Source organism: Mobula hypostoma, chromosome 21 (assembly GCF_963921235.1).
Source record: "Mobula hypostoma chromosome 21, sMobHyp1.1, whole genome shotgun sequence".
Taxonomy (NCBI): domain Eukaryota; kingdom Metazoa; phylum Chordata; class Chondrichthyes; order Myliobatiformes; family Myliobatidae; genus Mobula; species Mobula hypostoma.
In genome coordinates, this window is record NC_086117.1 from 63,009,693 (window position 1) to 63,035,415 (window position 25,723).

Below are 25,723 nucleotides of genomic sequence, written 5' to 3' on the forward strand. Positions count from 1 at the left end.
TAGGTTAAATGCAAGCAGACTTCTTCCACTGTGGGTAGCTGAGAATAGAATAAGAGGTCATAGGTTAAGATGAAATGTGAAATATTTAAGGGGAACCTAAGGGAGAACTTCTTAGAGGGTGTGGCTGTGGAGTGAGGAAGTGAATGTGGTTAGGGTTTGAGCAAATTTTAAGAGAAGTTTGGATAAATACATGGAAAGGAGAGGTATGGAGGGCTGTGGTCCGGGTGCAGGTCCTTGGAACTTGGCAGAATAACATTTTGGCACAGTCTAGACTGCAGATGATCCAAAGGGCCTGTTTCGGTGCTGTAGGTGCTCTGTGTCTCCAATAACAGCAAGCTGTCACCTGTGGGAGTGACGCCCAGTAACTGTAGCCTCACATTCTGGTGGAGTATAAAGCAAGTATTTTTCGCAGAAGGTGTGGTACAAATTGTGGGAAATTCTAAACAAAAAACCCAAACTGCTGGAGGAAATTATGGTGCCAGGAAATAGACAGTCGATCTTTAGAATGGTGGTGAATTAGCATTGGGTTCAGGTGTTTGATATTGCAGTGTTTGCTGAGCTTGGCAGACGTTTTATCACCAGTCAAGCTGACATCCTCCGTGTTTGGCGACAGTCAATGTTTGGAGTTGATATCCTTCGTCTGCACAGGAAATGTAGAGGGGAAATGGCTAGTGTAATGAGCTGAGGGGTTGGAGGTGGATCCGAGAGGTTGATTGGCAGATGAGGTCACATGGGCATGGGAAGGGTGGAGGTGGCATTGGAGACTGGGATGGGGGAGGTGGAGGCAGCAATGAGCTGTAGATGAAGATGAAGAAGAACCAATTGAGGGAGAAATGGTGGGCAGATGGGAAGAGATTGTGGGCTAATGGAGTAGATGGGGGAGGAAAAAGGATCTGAGAGATAGGAGACTACTTACAGGAGGGGCTGGCTTGGAATTAAAAGCAAGGATGTGATGCTGAGGTTTATAAAGCATTGGTTAGACCACATTTGGAGTATTGTGAGCAGTTTTGGGCCCCTTATGTAAGGAAAGATGTGCTGCCATTGGAGAGGATCCAGAGGACGTTCACGACAATGATTCCAAGATTGAAAGGGTTAATGTATGAGCACATTTGATGTGCTGGGCCTGTACTTGCAGAGTTTAGAAGAATGGTGGCGGGGGGTGGGGGGGCGGGAAACAGGATCTCATTGAAACCTATCAAATATTGAAAGGCCTAGACAGACTCACTGGAGTCAAACTAGACACACTGGAGGCTGTGGTAGAACAAAGGACCCTACAGAAAATCCTGGTAATTCTGGACAATGTTTCTCATCCTCTGCATGCTACCTTGGCTGAACAGAGGAGTACTTTTAGTAATGGACTAAGACAACTGCGCTGTTCCAAAGAGTGCTATATGAGGTCGTTCTTACCCTCAGCCATTTGGCTGTAAAATGAGTCAATCTATAGCTGGGGAAGTGATGACTCCGCCTGTTAGATTGTTTGAGGTAACTTTTTTAATTCTTTCTTACTTCTCTTCTAATATTTGTATACTGTATCTGTGCAATTGTAACACAACTGTGACACTGTAATTTACTTTGGCATCAATAAACTCTGTCTAGCCACCGATCACCTCGTGTTTCTCTCTCCCCTCCTCCACCTTTTAAATCTAATCCTCATCTATTTTTTCCGTAGATGCTGCCTGGCCTGCTGAGTTCCTCCAGCATTTTGTTTGTTGCTAGGGTTTCCAGCATCTGCAGGTGTTCTGTTGTTTATCTATCTATCTAGAGAGGATGTTTTCTATAGTCAGGAAGTCTCAGACCAGAGGACACAGCCTTAGCATAAAGAGACATCCATTTAGAACACAGATGAGGAGGAATTTCTTTAGCCAGAGGATAGTGAATCTATGGAATTCACTGCCACGGACAGTTGTGCAGGCCAAGCCATTGGGTATATCTAAAGCAGAGGTCAAAGATTACGGGGAGAAGTCAGGAGAATGGGGTTGAGAGGGATAATAGATCAGCCATGATGGAATGATGGAGCAGACTCAATGGGCCGAATGGTCTAATTCTGCTCCAATGCCTTATGGTCATGATTGGGATTGGGTGTGAGAGGACCTAGGTAGGTCAGAGGGAGAAAGAGATACAGGGGTGGGGATCTGTTTACCTGAAATTGTAGAATTCTTTGTCATTCATTCAGGTCGAAGACTACCCGGGGGAATATGGAGTGTTGTTCTTTGAGCTTTGCATTTGGCCCCATCCTAGCAGTGGAGGATGCAGAGGACAGATGGGTGGGTGTGAGAGTAGGGAGGGGAAATACAATGACTGGCAACTTGGAGCCTCCGGTGCCCATGGTGGATAGTGTGCTGGAACTCTGCAAACCAGTCTCCTGGTCTGGGCTCAGTCTCACACACCCACGTCTACATACAGGCAAAGTTCAAAGCCAGTTTACTGTCAAAGTGCAGACATGTCACCACGTACAACCCTGAGATGCACTGTCTTGTGGGTAAACTCAATAAATCCATAATGGAATAATAACCATGACAGAATCAATGTTCAAATGCCCTCCACATGCAGTCTTGCTATAAATTCCTGGAATGATTCCCTCAATACCCCTGTCTGAGAATAAAAATACCTTCTAGTAAACCAGATAACAGGTGAACTAGGGACTGGAGTATGCTTCTTTATACTTCCAATCTGTCTTACTATTTAATGACATGCCTCTACAACAGGGGATCCCAACCTGGGAACCATTGATCCCTCAGTTAATAATAGGGGTTCATGGCATTTAAAAACAAAGAAGTTTGAGAACCCCTGTTCTAGATGCATATTAAATGGTTATGCATATAAAGGCTATTTAAAGTACAAACAGATAATTATTGGACTGTCAAGGAGATGACAAATAAACAGCCAGATCCAACATGGATAAACAGCCAGGAAGCTATTTGTTCATGAAGCTTTGTAGGAACTGAGGTTCACAGGAATGATGCTGGGAATGAAAGGGTTAACATATGAGGAATGTTTGCTGGCTCTAGGACTCTACTCGTTGGAGTTTAGAAGAATGAGGGAGGAGATCTCATTGACAATTCTATCGTTACAATGTATCTACAGTTAATCCCGACTAACTCTGGGCTGCATTCATGCATATGCAGACATCTCAGGTCAATGGAGTGTTTCTTGGTTTGCACTCAACCCCAGTCGGCAGCTCCAGGAAGACCATTGTTCTGAGCTGCATTTTAAACTCAATCTACCATCCACATTCAGGTCTGAAGACTGTTTACAGTTGAAATTAATATTTGTGGGAAGAAATTGGAGTATGCAGAGGAAGCCCACGCGACCATGACGTGAATGTACAAACTCCTTACAGATGGTGTTGAGCACTGAAGCCCGATATTCTACCCCAGAGCCCCCCGCCCCACCAATCACTGGCACAAGAAGGCATTATGCTTATCTCTGCACTACTGTGAACTTACATAGAACATAAAATAGTACAGCACAGTACAGGCCCTTCAGCCCACAATGCTGGCCGACACTTAAACCCTACCTCCTATACAACCCCCACCTTAAATTCCTCCATATACCTGTCGAGCAGTCTCTTAAATTTCACTAGCGTATCTACCTCCACCACTGACTCAGGCAGTGCATTCCACACACCAACCACTCTCTGAGTAAAAAAACTTCCTCTAATATCCCCCTTGAACTTCCCACCCCTTACCTTAAAGCCATGTCCTCTTGTATTGAGCAGTGGTGCCCTGGGGAAGAGGTGCTGGCTATCCACTCTATCTATTCCTCTTAATATCTTGTACACCTCTATCATGTCTCCTCTCATCCTCCTTCTCTCCAAAGCGTAAAGCCCTAGCTCCCTTAATCTCTGATCATAATGCATACTCTCTAAACCAGGCAGCATCCTGGTAAATCTCCTCTGTACCCTTTCCAATGCTTCCACATCCTTCGTATAATGAGACGACCAGAACTGGACACAGTACTCCAAGTGTGGCCTAACCAGAGTTTTATAGAGCTGCATCATTACCCCGCGACCCTTAAACTCTATCCCTCGACTTATGAAAGCTACCATCCCATAAGCTTTCTTAACTACCCTATCTACCTGTGAGGCAACTTTCAGGGATCTGTGGACATGTACACTGAGATCCCTCTGCTCCTCCACACTACCAAGTATCCTGCCATTTACTTTGTACTCTGCCTTGGAGTTTGTCCTTCCAAAGTGTACCACCTCACACTTCTCTGGATTCTGCCACTTCTCAGCCCACTTCTATATGCTATCAATGTCTGTCTGCATCTCTACACTATCCACAACACCACCAACCTTTGTGTCGTCTGCAAACTTGCCAACCCACCCTTCTACCCCGACATCCAGGTCGTTAATAAAAATCACGAAAACAGAGGTCCCAGAACTGATCCTTGTGGGACACCACTAGTCACTTCCCTCCAATGTGAATGTACCCCCTCCACCACGACCCTCTGCCTTCTGCAGGCGAGTCAATTCTGAATCCACCTGGCCAAACTTCCTTGGATCCCATGCCTTCTGACTTTCTGAATAAGCCTACTGTGTGGAACCTTGTCAAATGCCTTACTAAAATCCATGTAGATCACATCCACTGCACTACCCTCATCTATATGCTTGGTCACCTCCTCAAAGAACTCTATCAGACTTGTTAGACACAATCTGCTCTTCACAAAGCCATGCTGACTGTCCCTGATCAGACCATGATTCTCTAAATGCCCATAGATCCTCTCTCTAAGAATCTTTTCCAACAGCTTTCCCACCACAGACGTAAGACTCACTGGTCTATAATTACCCGGATTATCCCTACTACCTTTTTTGAACAAGGGGACAACAATTCAATCCAATCTTCCGGTACCATTCCCGTGGACAACGAAGACATGAAGATCCTAGCCAGAGGCTCAGCAATCTCTTCCCTCGCCTCGTGGAGCAGCCTGGGGAATATTCCGTCAGGCCCTGGGAACTTCATAGTCATAGTCATACTTTATTGATCCCGGGGGAAATTGGTTTTCGTTACAGTTGCACCATAAATAATAAATAGTAATAGAGATAGTAATAGTAATATTACTATTAGTAAATAGTAATAGTCATGAAAATAATAAATAGTAATAGAATAGTAATAGAAAAATAGCAATAAATAGTTAAATATTAATATGTAAATTATGCCAGTAAATTATGAAGTAAGTCCAGGACCAGCCTATCGGCTCAGGGTGTCTGACCCTCCAAGGGAGGAGTTGTAAAGTTTGATGGCCACAGGCAGGAATGACTTCCTATGACGCTCTGTGCTGCATCTCGGAGGAATGAGTCTCTGGCTGAATGAACTCCTGTGCCCAACCAGTACATTATGTAGTGGATGGGAGACATTGTCCAAGATGGCATGCAACTTAGACAGCATCCTCTTTTCAGACACCACCGTCAGAGAGTCCAGTTCCATCCCCACAACATCACTGGCCTTACGAATGAGTTTGTTGATTCTGTTGGTGTCTGCTACCCTCACCCTGCTGCCCCAGCACACAACAGCAAACATGATAGCACTGGCCACCACAAACTCGTAGAACATCCTCAGCATCGTCCGGCAGATGTTAAGGGACCTCAGTCTCCTCAGGAAATAGAGACGGCTCTGACCCTTCTTGTACACAGCCTCAATGTTCTTAGACCAGTCGAGTTTATTGTCAATTTGTATCCCCAGGTATTTGTAATCCTCCACCATGTCCACACTGACCCCTGGATGGAAACAAGGGTCGCCAGTACCTTAGCTCTCCTCAGGTCTACCACCAGCTCCTTAGTCTTTTTCACATTAAGCTGCAGATAATTCTGCTCACACCATGTGACAAAGTTTCCTACTGTAGCCCCGTACTCAACCTCATCTCCCTTGCTGATGCATCCAACTATGGCAGAGTCATCCGAAAACTTCTGAAGATGACTGCTGAAGCTTCTTATCCGTCCTAATGTATTTTACCAACTCCAACACCTCCTCTCCCTTAATATCAACATGCTCCAGAACATCAACCTCACTCATATTGTCCTCACCGTCATCAAGTTCCCTCTCATTGGTGAACACCGAAGAGAAGTATTCATTGAGGACCTCGCTCACTTCCACAACCTCCAGGCACATCTTCCCACCTTTATCTCTAATTGGTCCTACCTTTACTCCTCTCATCGATTTGTTCTTCACATAATTGAAGAATGCCTTGGGGTTTTCCTTTACCCTACTCGCCAAGACCTTCTCATGCCCCCTTTTCGCTCTTCTCAGCCCCTTCTTAAGCTCCTTTCTTGCTACCCTGTATTCCTCAATAGACCCATCTGATCCTTGCTTCCTAAACCTCATGTATGCTGCCTTCTTCCACCTGACTAGATTTTCCGCCTCACTAGTCACCCAAGGTTCATTCACCCTACCATTCTTTATCTTCCTCGCTGGGACAAATTTATCCCTAACATCCTGCAAGAGATCTCTAAACAACGACCACATGTCCATAGTACATTTCCCTGCAAAAACATCATCCCAATTCACACCCACAAGTTCTAGCCTTATAGCCTCATAATTTGCCCTTCCCCAATTAAAAATTTTTCCTATCCTCTCTGATTCTATCCTTTTCCATGATAATGTTAAAGGCCAGGGAGTGGTGGTCACTGTCCCCCAGATGCTCACCCACTGAGAGATCTGTGACCTGACCCAGTTCACTACCTAATACTAGATCTAGTATGGCACTCCCCCTAGTTGGCCTGTCAACATATTGTGAAAGGAATCCATCCTGGACACACTTAACAAACTCTGCCCTGTCTAAACCATTGGAACTAATCAGGTGCCAATTAATATTAGGGAAGTTAAAGTCACCCATGATAACAACCCTGTTATTTTTGCACCTTTCTAAAAACTGCCTCCCAATCTGCTCCTCGGCATCTCTGCTGCTACCAGGGGGCCTATAGAATACTCTCAATAGAGTAAGTGCTCCCTTCCTGTTCCTGACTTCTGCCCAAACTGACTCAAAACGAGGATCCTGCTACATTACACACCCTTTCTGTAGCTGTAATAGTATCCCTGATCAGTAATGCCACCCCTCCTCCCCTTTTTCCGCCCTCTCTATCCCTTTTAGAGCACTGAAATCCAGGAATATTGAGAATCCATTCCTGCCCTGGTGCCAGCCAAGTCTCTGTAATGGCCACTACATCATAATTCCATGTATGTACCCAAGCTCTTAGTTCATCATCTTTGTTCCTGATGCTTCTTGCATTGAGGTACACACACTTTAGCCCTTCTACCTTACTACCTTTACACCCTTTATTCTGCTTCTCTTTCCTCAAAGCCTCTTTATATGTCAGATCTGGCTTTATTCCATGCACTATATTTGCAGTTCTCGCATGACCTTTATCCTCCTTCACCTCACTATCTGCTCTAACACTCGGGTTCCCCTCCTCCTGCAAATCTAGTTTAAATCCCCAGGAGCAGCACATCTTCCCACAAGGATGATCGTCCCCCTCCAGTTCAGGTGCAACCCGTCCCGTCGGAACAGGACCCACCTTCCCTGGAACAAGGCCCAATTGTCCAGAAACATGAAGCCCTCCCTCCTGCACCAACTCCTTAGCCACGTATTTAGCTGCATTATCTTCCTATTTCTAGCCTCACTAGCACGTGGCACGGATAGCAATCCTGAGATTGCAACCCTGGAGGTCCTGTCTTTCAACTTTGCGCCTAACTCCCTGTACTCTCTTTGCAGGACCTCCTCACTCTTTCTACCCACGTCATTGGTCCTTACATGGACCACGACATCTGGCTGCTCACCCTCCTTCCTGAGAATACCGAGAACTCAATCCAAGATATCGCGGACCCTGGCACCAGGGAGGCAACAGACCATCCGGGATTCTCGATCTCTCCCACATTCCAGTTCCCTCTGTTTTGACCTCTGGAAGCTTACTTAGTTTGGGAAGAGTGAGATCTAAGGAGGTTCTTGTGTTTGGCGTGTGATCCCCCCCACTCCGAAGTTCAAAGTAAATTTATTATCGAAGTACATGTATGTCACCACGTACAACCTGAGATTCATTTTCTTGTGGGCATACTCAATTAAGTGAAGTTCTCCCCTTTAGTTGAAGAGCCTGATGGTTGAAGGGTAGTAACTGTTCCTGAACCTCTTGTAACCTCATTTAATGCCAGGATTGATATTACGGTACTTATCGTAGTTATTTTTAGATATATTGCCATGTACCACTGCCACAAAACAAGAAACTTCATGGCATTTTATCAGTGATTGCGTAGAAGCATGCCAAATTACTAAACCACTGGTTGTACTTCTGTTGTGACGCAATCAAAATCAGAATCAGGTTTATTATCACCGGCATGTGACTTGAAATTTGTTAACTTAGCAGCAGCAGTTCAATGAAATACATAATCCAGCAGAGAGGAAAAAAATAATAATATTAAATAAAATAAAGCATAATAATAAATAAACAAGTAAATCAATTACGTATATGGAATAGGTTATTAAAAATGTGCAAAAACAGAAATACTGTATATTAAAAAAAGTGAGGTAGTGTCCAAAGCTTCAAAGTCCATTTAGAAATCGGATGGCAGAGGGGAAGAAGCTGTTCCTGAATCACCGAGTGTGTGTCTTCAGGCTTCTGTATCTTCTACCTGATGGTAACAGTGAGAAAAGGGCATGCCCTAGGTGCTGGAGGTCTTTAATAATGGACGCTGCCTTTCTGAGACACCACTCCCTAAAGTACCCAGGACATCTTCGTAGGCTAGTGCCCAAGATGGGATCTGACTAGACTTACAACCTTCTGCAACTTCTTTCAGTCCTGTGCAGTAGCCCCCCCCCCCCCACCCCCCATACCAAATAGTGATGCAGCCTGCCAGAATGCTCTCTATGGTACGACTATAGAAGTTTTTGAGTGTATTTGTTTAATGCCAAATCTCTTCAAACTCCTAATGAAATATACTCGCTGTCTTGCCTTCTTTATAACTGCATCGATATGTTGGAACCAGGTTAGATCCTCGGAGATCTTGACACCCAGGAACTTGAAGCTGCTCACTCTCTCCACTTCTGATCCCTCTGTGAGGATTAGTCTGTGTTCCTCGTCTTACCCTTCCTGAAGTCCACAATCAGCTCTTTTGTCTTACTGACATTGAGTGCCAGGTTGTTGCTGTGACACCACTCCACTAGTTGGCATATCTCACTCCTGTACGCCCTCTCGATACCACCTGAGATTCTACCAACGATGGTTGTGTGTCAGCAAATTTATAGATGGTACTTGAGTTATGCCTAGCCACACAGTCATGTGTATATAGAGATTAGAGCAGTGGGCTAACCACACATCCCTGAGGTGCACCAGTGTTGATCGTCAGCAAAGAGGAGATGTTATCACCAATCCACACAGACTGTGGTCTTCTGGTTAGGAAGTCGAGGATCCAATTACGGAGGGAGGTATAGAGGCCCAGGTTCTGCAACTTCTCAGTCAGGATTGTGGGAATGATGGTATTAAATGCTGAGCTATAGTCGATGAACAGCATCATAACATAGATGTTTGTGTTAACACAAGGAATTCTGCAGATGCTGGAAATTCAAGCAACGCACATGAAAGTTGCTGGTGAACGCAGCAGGCCAGGCAGCATCTCTAGGAAGAGGTACAGTCGATGTTTCGGGCTGAGACCCTTTGTCAGGACTAACTGAAGGAAGAGTTAGTAAGAGATTTGAAAGTGGGAGGGGGAGGGGGAGATCCAAAATGATAGGAGAAGACAGGAGGGGGAGGGATGGAGCCAAGAGCTGGACAGGTGATTGGCAAAAGGGATATGAGAGGATCATGGGACAGGAGGCCCAGGGAGAAGGAAAAGGGGGGGGGGGAAACCCAGGGGATGGGCAAGGGGTATAGTCAGAGAGGACAGAGGGAGAAAAAGGAGAGAGAGAGAAAGACTCTGTGTGTGTGTGTGTGTGTGTGTGTGTGTGTGTGTGTGTGTGTGTGTGTGTGTGTATATATAAAAATAACGGATGGGGTACGAGGGGGAGGTGGGGCATTAGCGGAAGTTAGAGAAGTCAGTGTTCATGCCATCAGGTTGGAGGCTACCCAGACGGAATATAAGGTGTTGTTCCTCCAACCTGAGTGTGGCTTCATCTTGACAATAGAGGAGGCCGTGGATAGACATATCAGAATGGGAATGGATGTGGAATTAAAAGGTGTGGCCACTGGGAGATCCTGCTTTCTCTGGCGGACAGAGCGTAGGTGTTCAGCAAAATGATCTCTCAGTCTGCGTCGGGTCTCGCCAATATATAGAAGGCCACATCGGGAGCACCGGACACAGTATATCACCCTAGCCGACTCACAGGTGAAGTGTCGCCTCACCTGGAAGGACTGTCTGAGGCCCTGAATGGTGGTAAGGGAGGAAGTGTAAGGGCATGTGTAGCGCTTGTTCCGTTTAACAGGATAAGTGCCAGGAGGGAGATCAGTGGGGAGGGATGGGGGGGACGAATGGACAAGGGAGTTGCATAGGGAGTGATCCCTGCGGAAAGCGGGGTGGGGGGGAGGGAAAGATGTGCTTAGTGGTGGGATCCTGTTGGAGGTGGCGGAAGTTACGGAGAATAATATGTTGGACCCGGAGGCTGATGGGGTGGTAGGTGAGGACCAGGGGATCCCTATTCCTAGTGGGGTGATGGGAGGATGGAGTGAGAGTAGATGTGCGTGAAATGGGAGAGATGTGTTTGAGAGCAGAGTTGATGGTGGAGGAAGGGAAGCCCCTTTCTTTAAAAAAGGAGGACATCCCCCTCGTCCTGGAATGAAAAGCCTTTTCCTGAGAGCAGATGTGGCAGAGATGGAGGAATTGTGAGAAGGGGATGGCATTTTTGCAAGAGACAGGGTGAGAAGAGGATTAGTCCAGATAGCTGTGAGAGTCAGTAGGCTTATAGTAGACGTCAGTAGATAAGCTGTCTCCAGAGATAGAGACAGAAAGATCTAGAAATGGGAGGGAGGTGTCGGAAATGGACCAGGTAAACTTGAGGGCAGGGTGAAAGTTGGAGGCAAAGTTAATGAAGTCAACGAGCTCGGCGTGCATGCAGGAAGCAGCGCCAAAGCAGTCGTCGATGTAGCGAAGGAAAAGTGGGAGACAGATACCAGAATAGGTTTGGAACATAGATCATACCACAAAGCCAATAAAAAGATAGGCATAGCTAGGACCCATACGATTTGTGTTGTCTAGGTGTCTAAATCCGTGTGGAGAGCCATTGAGATTGCATCTGCCATTGACCTATTGTGGCGATCGGCAAATTGCAATGGGTCCAGGTCCTTGCTGAGGCAGGAGTTCAGTCTAGTCATGACCAACCTCTCAAAGCATTTCATCGCGGTCGATGTGAGTGCTACCGGGCGATAGTCATTAAAGCAGCTCACATTATTCTTCTTTGGCTCTAGTATAATTGTTTCCTTTTTAAAGTGAGTAGGAACTTCTGCCTTTATCAGTGAGAGGTTGAAACACAATCATGTAAACATATATTTTCTCCTCTCCCCCTTTTCTTTCGGCAGGGATTTCTCTGTCCGCGATTCTCTCGTCTATTCATCCCTCCCCACTCATCTCCCTCCCAGCACTTATCCCTGCTACAGCCTAAGTGCTATACTTGCCCATTCACCTCCTCCCTCCCTTCCATTCAGGGTGTCACATGTGAGTCAGCACTTCACCTACAAATCTGTTGGGGTTGTCTGTCGCTCCCAAAGCAGCTGGGGTTGTCAATTGTGTCCAGCCTCCTCTACATTAGTGAGACCCGTAGTAAATTGGGGGAATCGCTTCATCAAGCATCTCTGCTCCACCTGCCACAGGATGAACTGCCCAGTGGCCAGACATTTTAATTCTTTTTTTTTCTTTATAAATCTTTTTATTGAATAAGTATACAAAAAGGTAAGCCATATAGGCACTAATACACTGTTAGAATATAATAAAATTACAGATATATACAAAAAAAATACAATGTAATTTAAACATAACGTACCAAGGTAACATAATAGTATACTAATTTTTATATATATATATCAATAGAGAAAAGGGAAAAAAAAACCCAAAAAAAAACCCACCGTGCAACTAACTAAAAGCAAAGCAAAGCAATGGGCTAACTTGAAACCAAACAGAGTTAAAAAACTTAAAATCACGTCCTCAATCCCGACCTCCATTAAAAACAGTAAAAAAAAAACCAAGAAGGGTACATATTACATTAGATGAAAATATTGAATAAAAGATCTCCAGGTCTGTTCAAATTTAAGTGAGGAATCATAAAGATTGCTTCTAATTTTCTCCAAATTCAAGCATAATATCGTCTGAGAAAACCAAAAAAAGGTAGTTGGAGCATTAAGCTCTTTCCAATGTTGTAAGATACATCTTTTCGCCATTAAAGTAAGAAATGCAATCATTCTATGGGCTGAAGGGGAAAGATTACTGGAAATTTTAGGTAGTCCAAAGATAGCAGTAATAGGGTGAGGAGAGATATCTATATTCAATACCTTGGAGATAATATTAAAAATGTCTCTCCAAAAAGTTTCCAGAGTAGGGCAAGACCAAAACATATGAGTTAAAGAGGCTATCTGCCCCGGACATCTATCACAAAAAGGATTAATATGAGAATAAAAGCGAGCTAATTTATCTTTGGACATATGTGCTCTATGAACAACTTTAAATTGAATTAGGGAATGTTTAGCACAGACAGAGGAAGTATTGACTAATTGTAAAATCTGCCCCCAGTCATCCACGGAAATGATAAACCCCAATTCCTGTTCCCAATCTACCCTAATCTTATCAAATGGAGCTTTCCTAAGTTTCATAATAATATTATAAATCATAGCCGATGCACCTTTCTGACATGGATTAAGGTTAATTATAGTATCTAAAATGTATGTAGGAGGAAGCATTGGAAAGGAAGAAGGTATAGTACTTAGGAAATTTCTAACTTGTAGATATCTAAAAAAATGTATTCTTGATAAATTATATTTATTAGATAACTGTTCAAAAGACATAAGGGAACCATCTAAAAATAAATCCAAAAACCGTGAAATACCCTTAGTCTTCCAAATTTGAAAAGCACGATCCGTAAAAGAGGGAGGAAAAAATATGTTACCTAAAATAGGAATCGCTAACCCAAATTGATTAAGATCAAAAAATTTTCTGAATTGAAACCAAATACTTAAGGTATATTTAACTATCGGGTTAGACACCTGTTTAAGGCATTTCCAATCAAAAGGAAGAGCCAAGTGTAAAACCCTGAACAGATTGTAATTCCAATGCTACCCATTTAGGAATGGATAGTATATCCTGGTCAAGTAACCAAAATTTCATATGTCGAATATTAATTGCCCAATAATAAAATCTAAAGTTAGGTAATGCTAAGCCTCCATCTCTCTTAGCTTTCTGTAAATGTATTTTACCCAGTCTCGGGTTTTTATTTTGCCAAATAAATGAAGAAATTTTAGAGTCGACTTTATCAAAAAAAGATTTTGGAACAAAGATTGGTAATGCCTGAAATATATATAAAAATTTTGGCAAAAAAAACATCTTAACTGCATTAATACGACCAATCAAAGTTAAATATAAAGGAAACCATTTAGATGAAAGTTGAATAATATGGTCAATTAATGGTAAAAAGTTAATCTTAAATAAATCTTTGTATTTACAAGTAATTTTAATCCCAAGGTATGAAAAATAATTATTAATCAATTTAAATGGAAAGTTATGATATAAGGGAAGTTGTTTATTAATCGGGAAAAGTTCACTCATATTAAGATTTAATTTATAACCTGAAAAGACCAAATTGTGCTAATAGCTCTAAAGCAGCCGGGATGGATTTTTGGGGGTTAGAAATATATAAAAGTAAGTCATCAGCATAGAGTGATATTCTATGGGACTTTAAGCCCCGAGTTATCCCAGTAATATTTGGAGATTCTCGAATGGCAATTGCAAGAGATTCTAATGCAATATCAAATAATAAAGGACTAGGAGGACAACCTTGTCGAGTACCTCGAAAAAGAGGGAAAAAAGGTGAACTTAAAGAGTTAGTACAGACCGAGGCCACAGGAGAATGATATAACAGTTTAATCCAGGATATAAATTTCGAGCTAAAATTAAACATTTCAAGCACCTTAAATAAATAAGGCCATTCTACTCTATCAAAAGCTTTCTCAGCATCTAAAGAGATAACACACTCAGGAACATTTTGTGAGGGAGTATAAACGATATTTAACAGTGTACGAATATTGTAAAAAGAGTAACGACCTTTAATAAAACCCGTTTGGTCTTCCGAAATAATAGAAGGAAGTACTTTTTCTAATCTATTTGCTAATAACTTAGAAAAAACTTTAGAATCAACATTTAATAAAGATATTGGTCTATAAGATGCACATTGAGCAGGATCTTTATCCTTCTTTAATATTAGAGAGATTGATGCTCTATTGAAAGATTCAGGAAGTTTACCAAGTTTTAATGAAGCCTCAAAAACCCTACAGAACCAAGGGATTAATGAAGGAGTGAAACATTTATAAAATTCTACGGTAAACCCATCAGGGCCAGGAGCTTTCCCCAAATTCATTGAGAAAATAACATTCTTAATCTCGTCCGTGGTAATGGGAGTATCTAACATAGAAGACATATCCTGTGAAATCTCAGGGAAGTCTAGATTATCTAAAAAATCATTCATATATTTAGAATCTCGAGGAGACTCTGATTGATATAAGGAAGAATAAATCACAGAAGGTTTGATTAATCCCCACATGATCAAGTATCAGTCGGTCATTTTGGTTATAAATCTGATTAATTTGAGATTTAGCATAATTAGACTTCAGTTGATTAGCCAACAGTTTGCCAATTTTATCACTGTGTACATAAAATTCACTTCTTGTTTTCTTTAATTGGTTTACAATCGAGGACAAAAGTAATAAACTGTGTTCCATTTGAAGTTCGCAGGCCAAGCAGCATCTATTGGAAGAGGCGCAGTCGACGTTTCAGGCCGAGACCCTTCGTCAGGACTATGTCCTGACGAAGGGTCTCGGCCTGAAACGTCGACTGCGCCTCTTCCTATAGATGCTGCTTGGCCTGCTGCGTTCACCAGCAACTTTGATGTATGTTGCTTGAATTTCCAGCATCTACAGAATTCCTGTTGTTTCCATTTGAAATTCAGTTCTTTGTTTATATAACTCCTCAGAAGGAGCCATAACATATTTCTTATCAATTTCCTTAATCTTGTCCACAATTACCAACTCCTCCTGCTTCAGCTTCTTCCTCAAAGCAGCAGAATACGAGATAATCTGACCACAAATATAAGCTTTAAAAGTATCCCAAAGAGTGTTCACAGAAATATCCTCTGTATAGTTAATTATAAAAAAAAAGATCAATCTGTTCATTCATAAAGTTAACGAAGTCTGAGTCCTGAAGCAACAGCGAATTAAAACACCATTGTCTATTATTTTGTGTATTGGCCTGAATTTTAATAGAAAGCTTAAGTGGAGCATGATCCGAAATGGTTATAGAGTCATAATCACATTTAATCACTGAAGAAATAAGACGAGAATCAATAAAGAAATAATCAATTCTTGAATAGGAATGGTGAACGTGTGAAAAAAAAGAGAAATCTTTTTCCTGAGGATGCAAAAAACGCCAAATGTCCATCGACCCAGAATCAGAGAGGAATGAATTAATCAAAGTTGCAGATTTATTAGGTAAGGTCCGTAGAGGAGCCGAACGGTCCAAAGCTGGAGACAAACAGGTATTAAGATCTCCGCCCCAGATCCATGAAAACTCATTCAAATTCGGGAACTGATTGAATAATGATTTATAAAATTCCGGACAGTCCATATTAGGAGCATAAACATTAACCAAAACTACTTTTTTATTAAATAGTAGACCACTAACCAATAGAAATCTACCATTCGGATCAGAAATAATATCATGTTGTATAAAAGTAACTGAGGAGTCTATAAAAATAGAGACGCCTCGAATCTTAGCATTGGAGTTCGAATGAAACTGTTGTTCCTTCCAGAATTTAAAAAAACGTAGTCTATCCCCCCTCCGCACATGGGTCTCTTGTAAAAATAAAATTTGTGCTTTAAGTCTCCGGAACACTTTAAAAACTTTTTTCCTTTTAATAGGATGATTAAGACCATTAGTATTCCAGGAGACAAAATTAATAATAGACTCCATAAATCCTAAAGTCAACCCGCAACAAGGAGGATTGATGATAGGCTCGACCCACGAACCCGGAAAGGGAACAGAACATACAAGAGATACCGGGAAGAAGAACGCAACCAATACTTCAATAATGTACATAGCCCAAGAAGAAGGAAACTAAAACGTGAAGCCCCTCCCACCACCCCCCACCCCATGACCCCAAGGCTAAATGCAACGCAGACCAGCCCGAAAGAAGCAAGCACTAAAACTACCCCCATGACTTCCGGTATACGCTCCCTAAAAAAAGTGTAAATATAAAAAAGATCAGCTAATTATAAAACAGTAAAAGAATAAAAAAAAAGATAACTCAATTAAAATAAACACATAACAAAGTAAAAGCCAGAAAATATTAAAAAAACCGCAACAGACCCATGAGTAAACAAAACAAAAAAAATGAGATTATTAACATAAACTAATTATAAAAACCTACAAAACAAAATAGATTTAAAAAAACTACAAAATTTAAGGCCACAAAGGAAATATGTAAAATGACGGTGAGGAAATAACCACCCAGAATCCCCTGGGAAAAGGAAAGAAATGACGCAGTTAAAAAAAAAGTTTAGCGACCATATTAAATAATCAAAAATAAACTTTTCTGCCCATATAGGGCAAAAAAAAATTAAGACCGACAAATTCACAACCTCCGATCAACGGAGATAGTTAAAAATTACGATTAAGATGTTGAAGGTGAAAATTGATCCAGATAACTCTGGGCATCCGATGGAGATTCAAAAAAAACGAAGGGCTCCATCCAACCTACGAATCCTTAAACGTGCAGGGTAAAGGAGCGCTGGTTTTAAATCCATCTTGTAGAGTTCCGACATCACAGATCTGTAACGAACCCGTTGATCATTGGTTTACTGAAATCCTCCACGAATCGGAACTTAAGATCCATAAAATCAATGTAACCTTTAGATCGAACGAAACGAAACAGTTTCTCCTTGTCTTGAAAGTAATGAAAACGTAAAATGACATGTCGAGGTTTATCTGACTTAGGCGAGTATGATGGAACTCTGTGAACACGATCCAATAATGGTGGTTGGTCAGGAAATACAGTAGGAAATGCATCTTTTAAAAGTTGAGAAAAATACTTCATAGGGTTATCAGATTCAACAGCTTCACGCACCCCAATGATTCGAAGATTCTGCCGTCGCATTCTGGATTCTAAGTCAGAGTTTTTAAAGGTCAGAAAGTCGAGTTTCTTCTTCATTACATTAATTGTTTCTTTGATTTTCTCCATCTTGAGCTCACTTTGTTGCGTGGATTTTTGAAGATCAGATATAGCGGACCGATGTTCCGTAATAGATATTTGTATCTTCTCGATTGAATCGGCAATTTTCTGGAAACTAGTTGAAATTTCCTAACGAAATAGCTCCGATATAGCTTTCAAAGTCACCGGTGGTTCAGTCGGAGGGAAATCAGTACCTTTCGGTCTACCCGGAGGTTTGCCGTCCTTCCCGTTTTTTCCATTCTTAGACATAGCAGACCTTAAAAACATCCGATTATCGAAGAGCCCAATTTGTTTCAAAGTATTGTAAAAGTTGATGCCTTAATGGTTAATTAAAATATAGCTGATCATAAGAAGAAAAACTCAGAGGTAATGGAGCGAGTCAAGAACGCGACTTCACTCCATGAGCGCTACCGGAAGTCCCCACAAACATTTTAATTCAATTCCCATTCCCCTTCTGAGATGGCCTTGTCTCGTGCCAAGATGAAACCACCCTCAGGGTGGAGGAGCAACACCTTATATTCCCTCAGGGTAGCCTCCAACCTGGTGGCATAAATATCAATTTCTTTTTCTGGTAAATATTCGCCACCATCTCCTTTTCCTCTATTTCCCACGCTGACCTTTTATCTCTTCTCTCCTGCCTTTTACTTCCCCCCTGGATCCCTTTTTCCTGTGGTCCATTGTCCTCTCCTGTCAGATTTCTTCATCTCCAGCCCTTTTGCCTTTCCCACCAACCCGGTTTCACCTTCTAGCTTTCTTCTGACCTCTCTCCCTCCCCCACCTTTTTATTCAGGTACCTTCCCCCTTGCTTTCCAGTCCTGAAGAAGGTCTCAACTGTTTATTCATTTGCATAGTTGCTGCCTGACTTGCTGCGTTCCTCCACCATTTTGTGTGTGTTGCTATGTAACCTGATTGGTCATAAAAAGTACAGTAACATGACATCTCTTGCTTTCTGTCTCCAGTGCTGATGTTTGAGAATGCCACAGCCGACGGTGAGATTAATCGTGACTGGTGATGACTTTGGTTACTGTCGGAGGCGGAATCGTGGTATCATGGAATGTTTCAAAGCAAAAGCGATTTCCAATGCATCCTTGCTGGTGAATGGGAGTGCAGCTAAAGAGGCTGCTGCAATGGCTACCAGGTAAGTTTAACTTAACAGTGCAGGAACACATTTTCATCAAAGACCTTCACTGAGATTTACTTATGACGTAGAGCGCCAAAGGTTTAAAAAAAAAGACCACCATATACAGCGGGCAGTGGAGTGAGAGGGAGCAGAGTGGGATGGCTTTGGCACAACAGGCTTCAGCGTGAACAGGAAGAGGCGAGGGTAGGTTCCGTTAAGTTTTGTTTTGTTTGTTTAGAGTAGAGAGAGTGCCAGGCAGGATGTTAGAATGCTCCTCTTGTAGGATGTGGGAAGTCAGGGAGACCTCCGGTGTCCCTGACAATGACACCTGTAAGAAGTGTATCCAGCTACAGCTCCTAACAAACCACGTTAGGGAACTGGAGCAGAAGCTGGATGACCTCCGGATCATTTGGGAGAATCAGGTGTTTGTCGGTAGTAGCTTCAGGGAGGTAGTTACACCAAAGGAGCAGCACACAGGTTACTATCAGGCGAGAGAAGGGGAAAGGGCAGGCAGAGCAGGGTTCCCCTGCGGCCATTCCCCTCAACAAAAAGTATATCGATTTGGATACTGTTGGAAGGGGATGACTTACCTGGGACAAGCTGTGGCAGCCGGATCTCTGGCATTGAGTCTGGTTCTGCAGTGCAGGAAGAAGAGGAGATCGGTAGTGATGAGGGACTCAATAGTTAGAGGTACAGACAGGAGGTTCTGTGGTCGTGACAGAGACTCCCAGATGGTTTGTTGCCTCCCAGGCGCCAGGGTCAGGGATGTCTCTGATCGCGTACACAGCATTCTGAAGTGGGAGGGTGATCAGCCAGATGTCATGGTACACATCGGTACCAATGACGTAGGAAGAAAAAGTGAGGAGGTCCTGAAGAGTGAGTATAGAGAGCTTGCTAGGAAGTTAAAAAGCAGGACCTCAAGGGTGGTAATCTCAGGATTGCTACCTGTGCCACGTGCCACTGAGGGTAAGAATAGGATGCTCTGGTGGCTGAACACATGGCTGAGGAACTGGTTTAGGGGGCAGGGTTTCAGATTTCAGGATCATTGGGGCCTTTTCTGGGGCAGAGACGGGTTACACCTGAACTATAAGGGGACCAATATCCTTGCAGGGAGGTTTGTTAGTGCTATTGGGGAGGGTTTAAATTAGATTTGCAGGGGGATGGGAACCAGAGTGCCAGAGCAGATAGTGGAGTGGGGGTGAAAATAAATGATGTTAAAAGTTCATGCAAAGTCACAAATAGAAGGGCTGTGTGTGGTGGTAATAATCTTCGGAGGTGTGTCTATTTCAATGCAAGGAGTATTGTGGGGAAGGCTGACGAGCTGAGGGCGTGGATTGACACATGGAATTACGACATTATAGCCATTAGTGAAACTTGGCTACAAGAGGGGCAGGACTGGCAGCTTAATGTTCCAGATTTCCTATCTTTCAGTTGTGATAGAGGCAGAGGAATGAAGGGTGGGGGGGGTGGTATTGCTAGTCAGGTAAAATGTTACAGCAGTGCTCAGGCAGGACAGATTAGAGGGCTTGTCGACCGAGACCATATGGGTGGAGCTGAGAAACGGGAAATGTATGACCACATTAATGAGGTTGTATTATAGACCACCCAATAGTCAGCGAGAATTGGAGGAGCAAATCTGCAGAGAGATAGCAGACAACTGCAGGAAATATAAAGTTGTGATAGTAGGGGATTTTAATTTTCCACATAGTGATTGGGATTCCCATACTGTTAAAGGTCTCGATGGGTTAGAGTTTGTAAAATGTGTTCAGGAAAGTTTTCTAAATCAATATATAGAGGTACCAACTAGAGAAGATGCAATATTAGATCTCCTATTAGGAAATGAGTTAGGACAGGTGACAGAAGTGTGTGTAGGGGAACACTTTGGTTCCAGTGATCATAACACCATTAGATTCATCTTGATATGGATAAAGATAGATCTGGTCCTCGGGTTGAGGTTCTAAACTGGAAAAAGGCCAAATTTGAAGAAATGAGAAAGGATCTAAAAAGCGTGGATTGGGACAGGTTATTCTCTGGCAAGGATGTGATTGGTAAGTGGGAGGCCTTCAAAGGAGAAATTTTGAGAGTGCAGAGTTTGCATGTTCCTGTCAGGATTAAAGGCAAAGTGAATAAGAATAAGGAACCTTGGTTCTCAAGGGATATTGGAACTCTGATTAAGAAGAAGAGAGAGATGTATGACATGCATAGGAAACGGAGCAAATAAGTGTTTGAGAAGTATAAAAAGTGCAAAAAAAAAATACTTAAAGTAATCAGGAGGGCTAAAAGAAGACATGAGGTTGCTTTGGCAGTCAAGGTGAAGGATAATCCAAAGAGCTTCTACAGGTATATTAAGAGCAAAAGGATAGTAAGGGATAAAACTGGTCCTCTTGAAGGTCAAAGTGGTTGGCTATGTATGGAACCAACAGAAATGGGGGAGATCTTAAATGGGTTTTTTGCGTCTGTATTTACTAAGGAAACTGACAAGGAGTCAATGGAAATAAGGCAAACAAGTAGTGAGATCATGGAACCTATACAGATTGAGGAGGAGGAGGAGGTGCTTGCTATCTTGCGGCAAATCAGAGTAGATAAATCCCCAGGACCTGACAGGGTATTCCCTCGGACCTTGAAGGAGACTAGTGTTGAAATTGCAGGGGTCCTGGCAGATATATTTAAAATGTCGGTATCTACGGGTGAGGTGCCGGAGGATTGGAGGATAGCTCATGTTGTTCCATTGTTTAAAAAAGGCTCTAAAAGTAATCCAGGAAATTATAGGCCGGCAGGGTTTGATGTCGGCAGTAGCTAAATTATTGGAAGGAGTACTAAGAGATAGGATCTACAAGTATTTGGATAGACAGGGACTTATTAGGGAGAGTCAACATGGCTTTGTGCGTAGTAGGTCATGCTTAACCAATCTATTGGAGTTTTTCGAGGAGGTTACCAGGAAAGTGGATGAAGGGAAGGCAGTGGATGTTGTCCACATGGACTTCAGTAAGTCCTTTGACAAGGTCCCGCATGGGAGGTTAGTTAGGAAGATTCAGTCGCTAGGTGTACATGGAGAAGTAGTAAATTGGATTAGACATTGGCTCAATGAAAGAAACCAGAGAGTGGTAGTGGAGGATTGCTTCTCTGAGTGGAGGCCTGTGACTAGTAGTGTGCCACAGGGATCAGTGCTGGGTCCATTGTTATTTGTCATCTATATCAATGATCTGGATGATAATGTGGTAAATTGGATCAGCAAAATTTGCTGATGATGCAAAGATTGGAGGTGTAGTGGACAGTGAAAAGGTTTTCAAAGCTTGCAGAGGGGTTTGGACCAGCTGGAAAAATGGGCTGAAAAATGGCAGGTGGAGTTTAATACAGACAAGTGTGAGGTATTGCACTTAAGAAGGACAAACCAAGGTACAACATACAAGGTAAATGGTAGGGCACTGAGGAGTGCAGTAGAACAGAGGGATCTGGGAATACAGATACAAAATTCCCTAAAAGTGGCGTCACAGGTAGATAGGGTCGTAAAGAGAACTTTTGGTACATTGGCATTTATAAATCAAAGTATTGAGTATAAGAGTTGGAATGTTATGGTGAGGTTGTATAAGGCATTGGTGAGGCCGAATTTGGAGTATTGTGTACAGTTTTTGTCACCAAATTACAGGAAGGATATTAATAAGGTTGAAAGAGTGCAGAGAAGTTTTACAAGAATGTTGCTGGGACTTGAGAAACTGAGTTACAGAGAAAGGTTGAATAGGTTAGGACTTTATTCCCTGGAGCGTAGAAGAATGAGGGGAGATTTGATAGAGGTATATCAAATTATGATGGGTATAGATAGATTGAATGCAAGCAGGCTTTTTCCATTGAGGTGAGAGGAGGAAAAAAAACCAGAGGACATGGGTTAAGGGTGAAGGGGAAAAGTTTAAAGGGAACATGGGGGGGTGGGGCTTCTTCACACAGAGAGTGGTGGGAGTGTGGAATGAGCTGCCAGGTGAAGTGGTAAATGCGGGCTCACTTTTAACATTTAAGAAAAACTTGGACGGGTACATGGATGAGAGGTGTATGGAGGGATATGATCCAGGTGCAGGTCAGTGGGACTAGGCAGAATAATGGTTCGGCACAGCCAAGAAGGGCCAAGAGGCCTGTTTCTCTACTGTAATATTCTATGGTTCTAAATAACTTGTGAAATACTGTACAGTCGAAGGAAAACAAACAGATTTTGTTCGTAAATGTGTAACAGAAGTAACAGGAAGGAGGATAACAGTAGCAACTGCAGCAGAATACAGGCCCCTCTGGCTCACCTTGTTACTTACTGATCATACGCCACTGGCGTTTGGGGCAGCAGTGAAGTTCCCCATCTCTGACAGTGTTCAGGGCTTCCCTCATCGTGTCAGTAGCTTCTTCTCCATTTTCACTGATGTCAGACATACAGGTCCGGGGTGGAACTCAGGAATACCGTCGCACTCAGATGTTGAAGGATTCTTCATTGCTGTTTCCTTAACAATTTTGTTTGACTAGTCAGGGTTGTTGGCCCTGAGCTGAACCCCCTGAGCCAGGAGGACTCTTTAGTCTGGCCTCTACCCATTGCCCTATGTGGCATGGGTGACCCCACCAAGAATCAAAGCACAAGGCCCTGACTCCAGCCAGCATAGCTCTCCGGGTCATTGAAGCACACAAGCCTCCAAACCCTACAATAAGGTTATGGTCCTCTTGGAGGCCAAGTTTGTTGTGCTGGCCTTTTAACCTACTCTAAAATCAATCTAGCCCTTGTCCCTTGTATAGCCTTCTATTTTACTATTGTTCATGTGCTTATGTAAGAATTTTGGTTATTTGCTTGTATTCGTGTCATGTGTAGCCAGATATATTGAAAAGCCTGTCTTGGTGCTGTTCATGCGGATCAAATTATTACATAGTGCATGGAGGGGCAGGGTGGAGATGCGTCTCTACCAAAGGAGGTACAAGACGCTCCTTCCCTCCACTAGCCTGCAGGTCACCCTTGGACAAAGTGTAGCACCTGGTTAGCTCCTCCGCACCCCACCCCCCCCCACCGATCGGGGGTCATGTGAAGCCATGGGAGCAGGTGGTGGATGGTCATATGAGCAGCTGATACATATCACAAGTCCTAGTTATGCGACCACTGATGCCAGGCAGACAATCTCTGAAGAGTATTGATAATGACTGGGGTCACCCGTCCTGTAAAGACACTGCCCAGAAGAAGGCAATGGCAAACTACTTCCGTAGAAAAAAAAATTGCCAAAAATAATCATGATCACGGAAACGTCATACAACCCGGCACATGATGATGGCATATACAACCTGGCACATGATGACAGCATATACAACCTGGCACATGATGGCATATACAACCTGGCACATGATGATGATGATTGAGGTAGTACAAGGGAAAACACTAACAATGCAGAATAAAGTGTAACGGCCATGGAGAAAGTTCAATGCAGGATATTGATAAAATGCAAGATCATAATGAAGAAGATTGTGAGGCCAAGAGTCCATCTTATTGGACAAGAAGTCGTTTCAAGAGGGACATTCCTTGGGCCCGAATGTCATTAGGGGTTGTACAGTGATGAGCACAGCAGAGCTGTTTCCCTGCATCTCGAACAATACAGGTTCAATTCTGACCGAAGCTAGTGTGCATGTGGAGTTTGCATTTCACTCCAGTCCTCCCCCTCTCCTGGTCCCGTTGCTGCAGGCCTCGTGCAATTGCGCAAGAACGGTTCAAAGTCAGGGTGTCCTGCAGTGGTGACTTGTCTCCTGAGAGATCAGAAACACGCACCGTGGGTGAATCGGGAGTGCGGTGCGGCAGTCTTCGCTTAGCTAGGTGAACATAGCTAGTGAACACAGACTTAAAAAGCTCCACACCATTTTTTATGCCGTGGACAAATACCATTAAGCAAGGGGTCTGTGCACCCCAGGTTGGAGACCGCTGGTCTACACCATCCAGAATACAGTAGCCATTTTAACTGGCATTTCATCAACATAGAATTTAGACCCTTAGGACATAGAATGCTGACCGTTAATGTACTCCATGCTAACCCGAACTCTTCCCTCCCTCTTCACCCTCCATTTTTCTTTCATCTATGTTCCCTATCCATGAGACTCTAATGCCCCTAATGTTTCTGTCTCTCTCACTACCCTGGCAATTAAACATCCACTTTAATGTTTGCCCACACAGTGGCTGGAGTGGGAACTCAACGTAGTTTGTTGTTACCCCAATGGTACCTCTTGAGCTTTCAAGCTGAAAGTTGCCCTCCAAGCCACACACCACCCTGACTTGGAATTGGCTCACTGGGTCAAAATCCTGGAATTCTTTCGCTAATAACCTTGCACTTTACCCACACCTCACAGATTGCACTGGCACAAGGGATGGGTAATGAGATTCTGCAGATGCTGCAAATCCAAGCAACACACACAAAATGCTGGAGGAACTCACAGGTCGGGCAACATCTATGCAGAGTCAACTTACTGGGCTGAGACAGTTCTTCATGAGCTTCAAGTTATGCAACACCTTCAAGTCCTGAAGAAGAGTCTCGGCCCGAAATATTGTCTGTTCATTCTTCTCCTGACTTGCTGAGTTTCTCCAATATTTTGAGTGTGCTTTATTCTGGGTGATAAAATTCTCTGCCCAATGAAGCAGTGAAGCCTACCTCAGTAAATATATTTAAGACAAGGTTGGATAGATTTTTGCATAGTCAGGGAATTGAGGGTTATGGGGAAAAGGCAGGTAGGTTGTTGATCAGTCCATGGCCAGATCAGCCATGACCTTACTGAATGGCGGAGCAGGCTCGACAGGCCAGATGACCGACTCCTGCTGTTTCTCCTATTTCTTATGTAATTAAAATACTGCTCGTCCAGTGAAGCCCACAACCCTTGAATGAAGGAGAAAAGAAAGAATGGCAAAGGCATTTATTATTAAGGTATGTATACACAACACAACCTTGGAATTCTTCTCCTCACAGGTAGCCAAAACAAAGAAATCTCAAAAGAACCCACGAAAAAAAGATGTCCAAACATCCAATGTTCAGGAAGGGAGAACAAAAAACATTGTGCAAACAACAAAAGCAAGCAAATAGCTTCAGAACTGGAGTTTACGAAGGCCCTGCATCACTGCAACAGTTATAGTTCATTCCAAAGCCGAGAAAACTTTGCGAGACCACAGATGTGAAGCTGGGCATCAGTGTAGAGCGGCGTGGAGCTGAA

At 43.1% G+C, this 25,723-nt stretch overlaps 1 protein-coding gene across 2 annotated transcripts in view; it reads left to right on the forward strand.

Moving 5' to 3' along the window:
• ydjc (YdjC chitooligosaccharide deacetylase homolog) overlaps positions 1–25,723 on the forward strand; it is a 100,819-nt gene that overhangs the window by 11,256 nt on the left and 63,840 nt on the right. For both annotated transcript variants that reach the window (XM_063074144.1, XM_063074143.1), the window contains exon 2: positions 18,363–18,541. In XM_063074144.1, coding sequence (XP_062930214.1) covers positions 18,378–18,541 — 164 coding nt within the window. In that variant the 5' untranslated portion in view covers positions 18,363–18,377. The remainder of the gene's footprint in view (positions 1–18,362; positions 18,542–25,723) is intronic.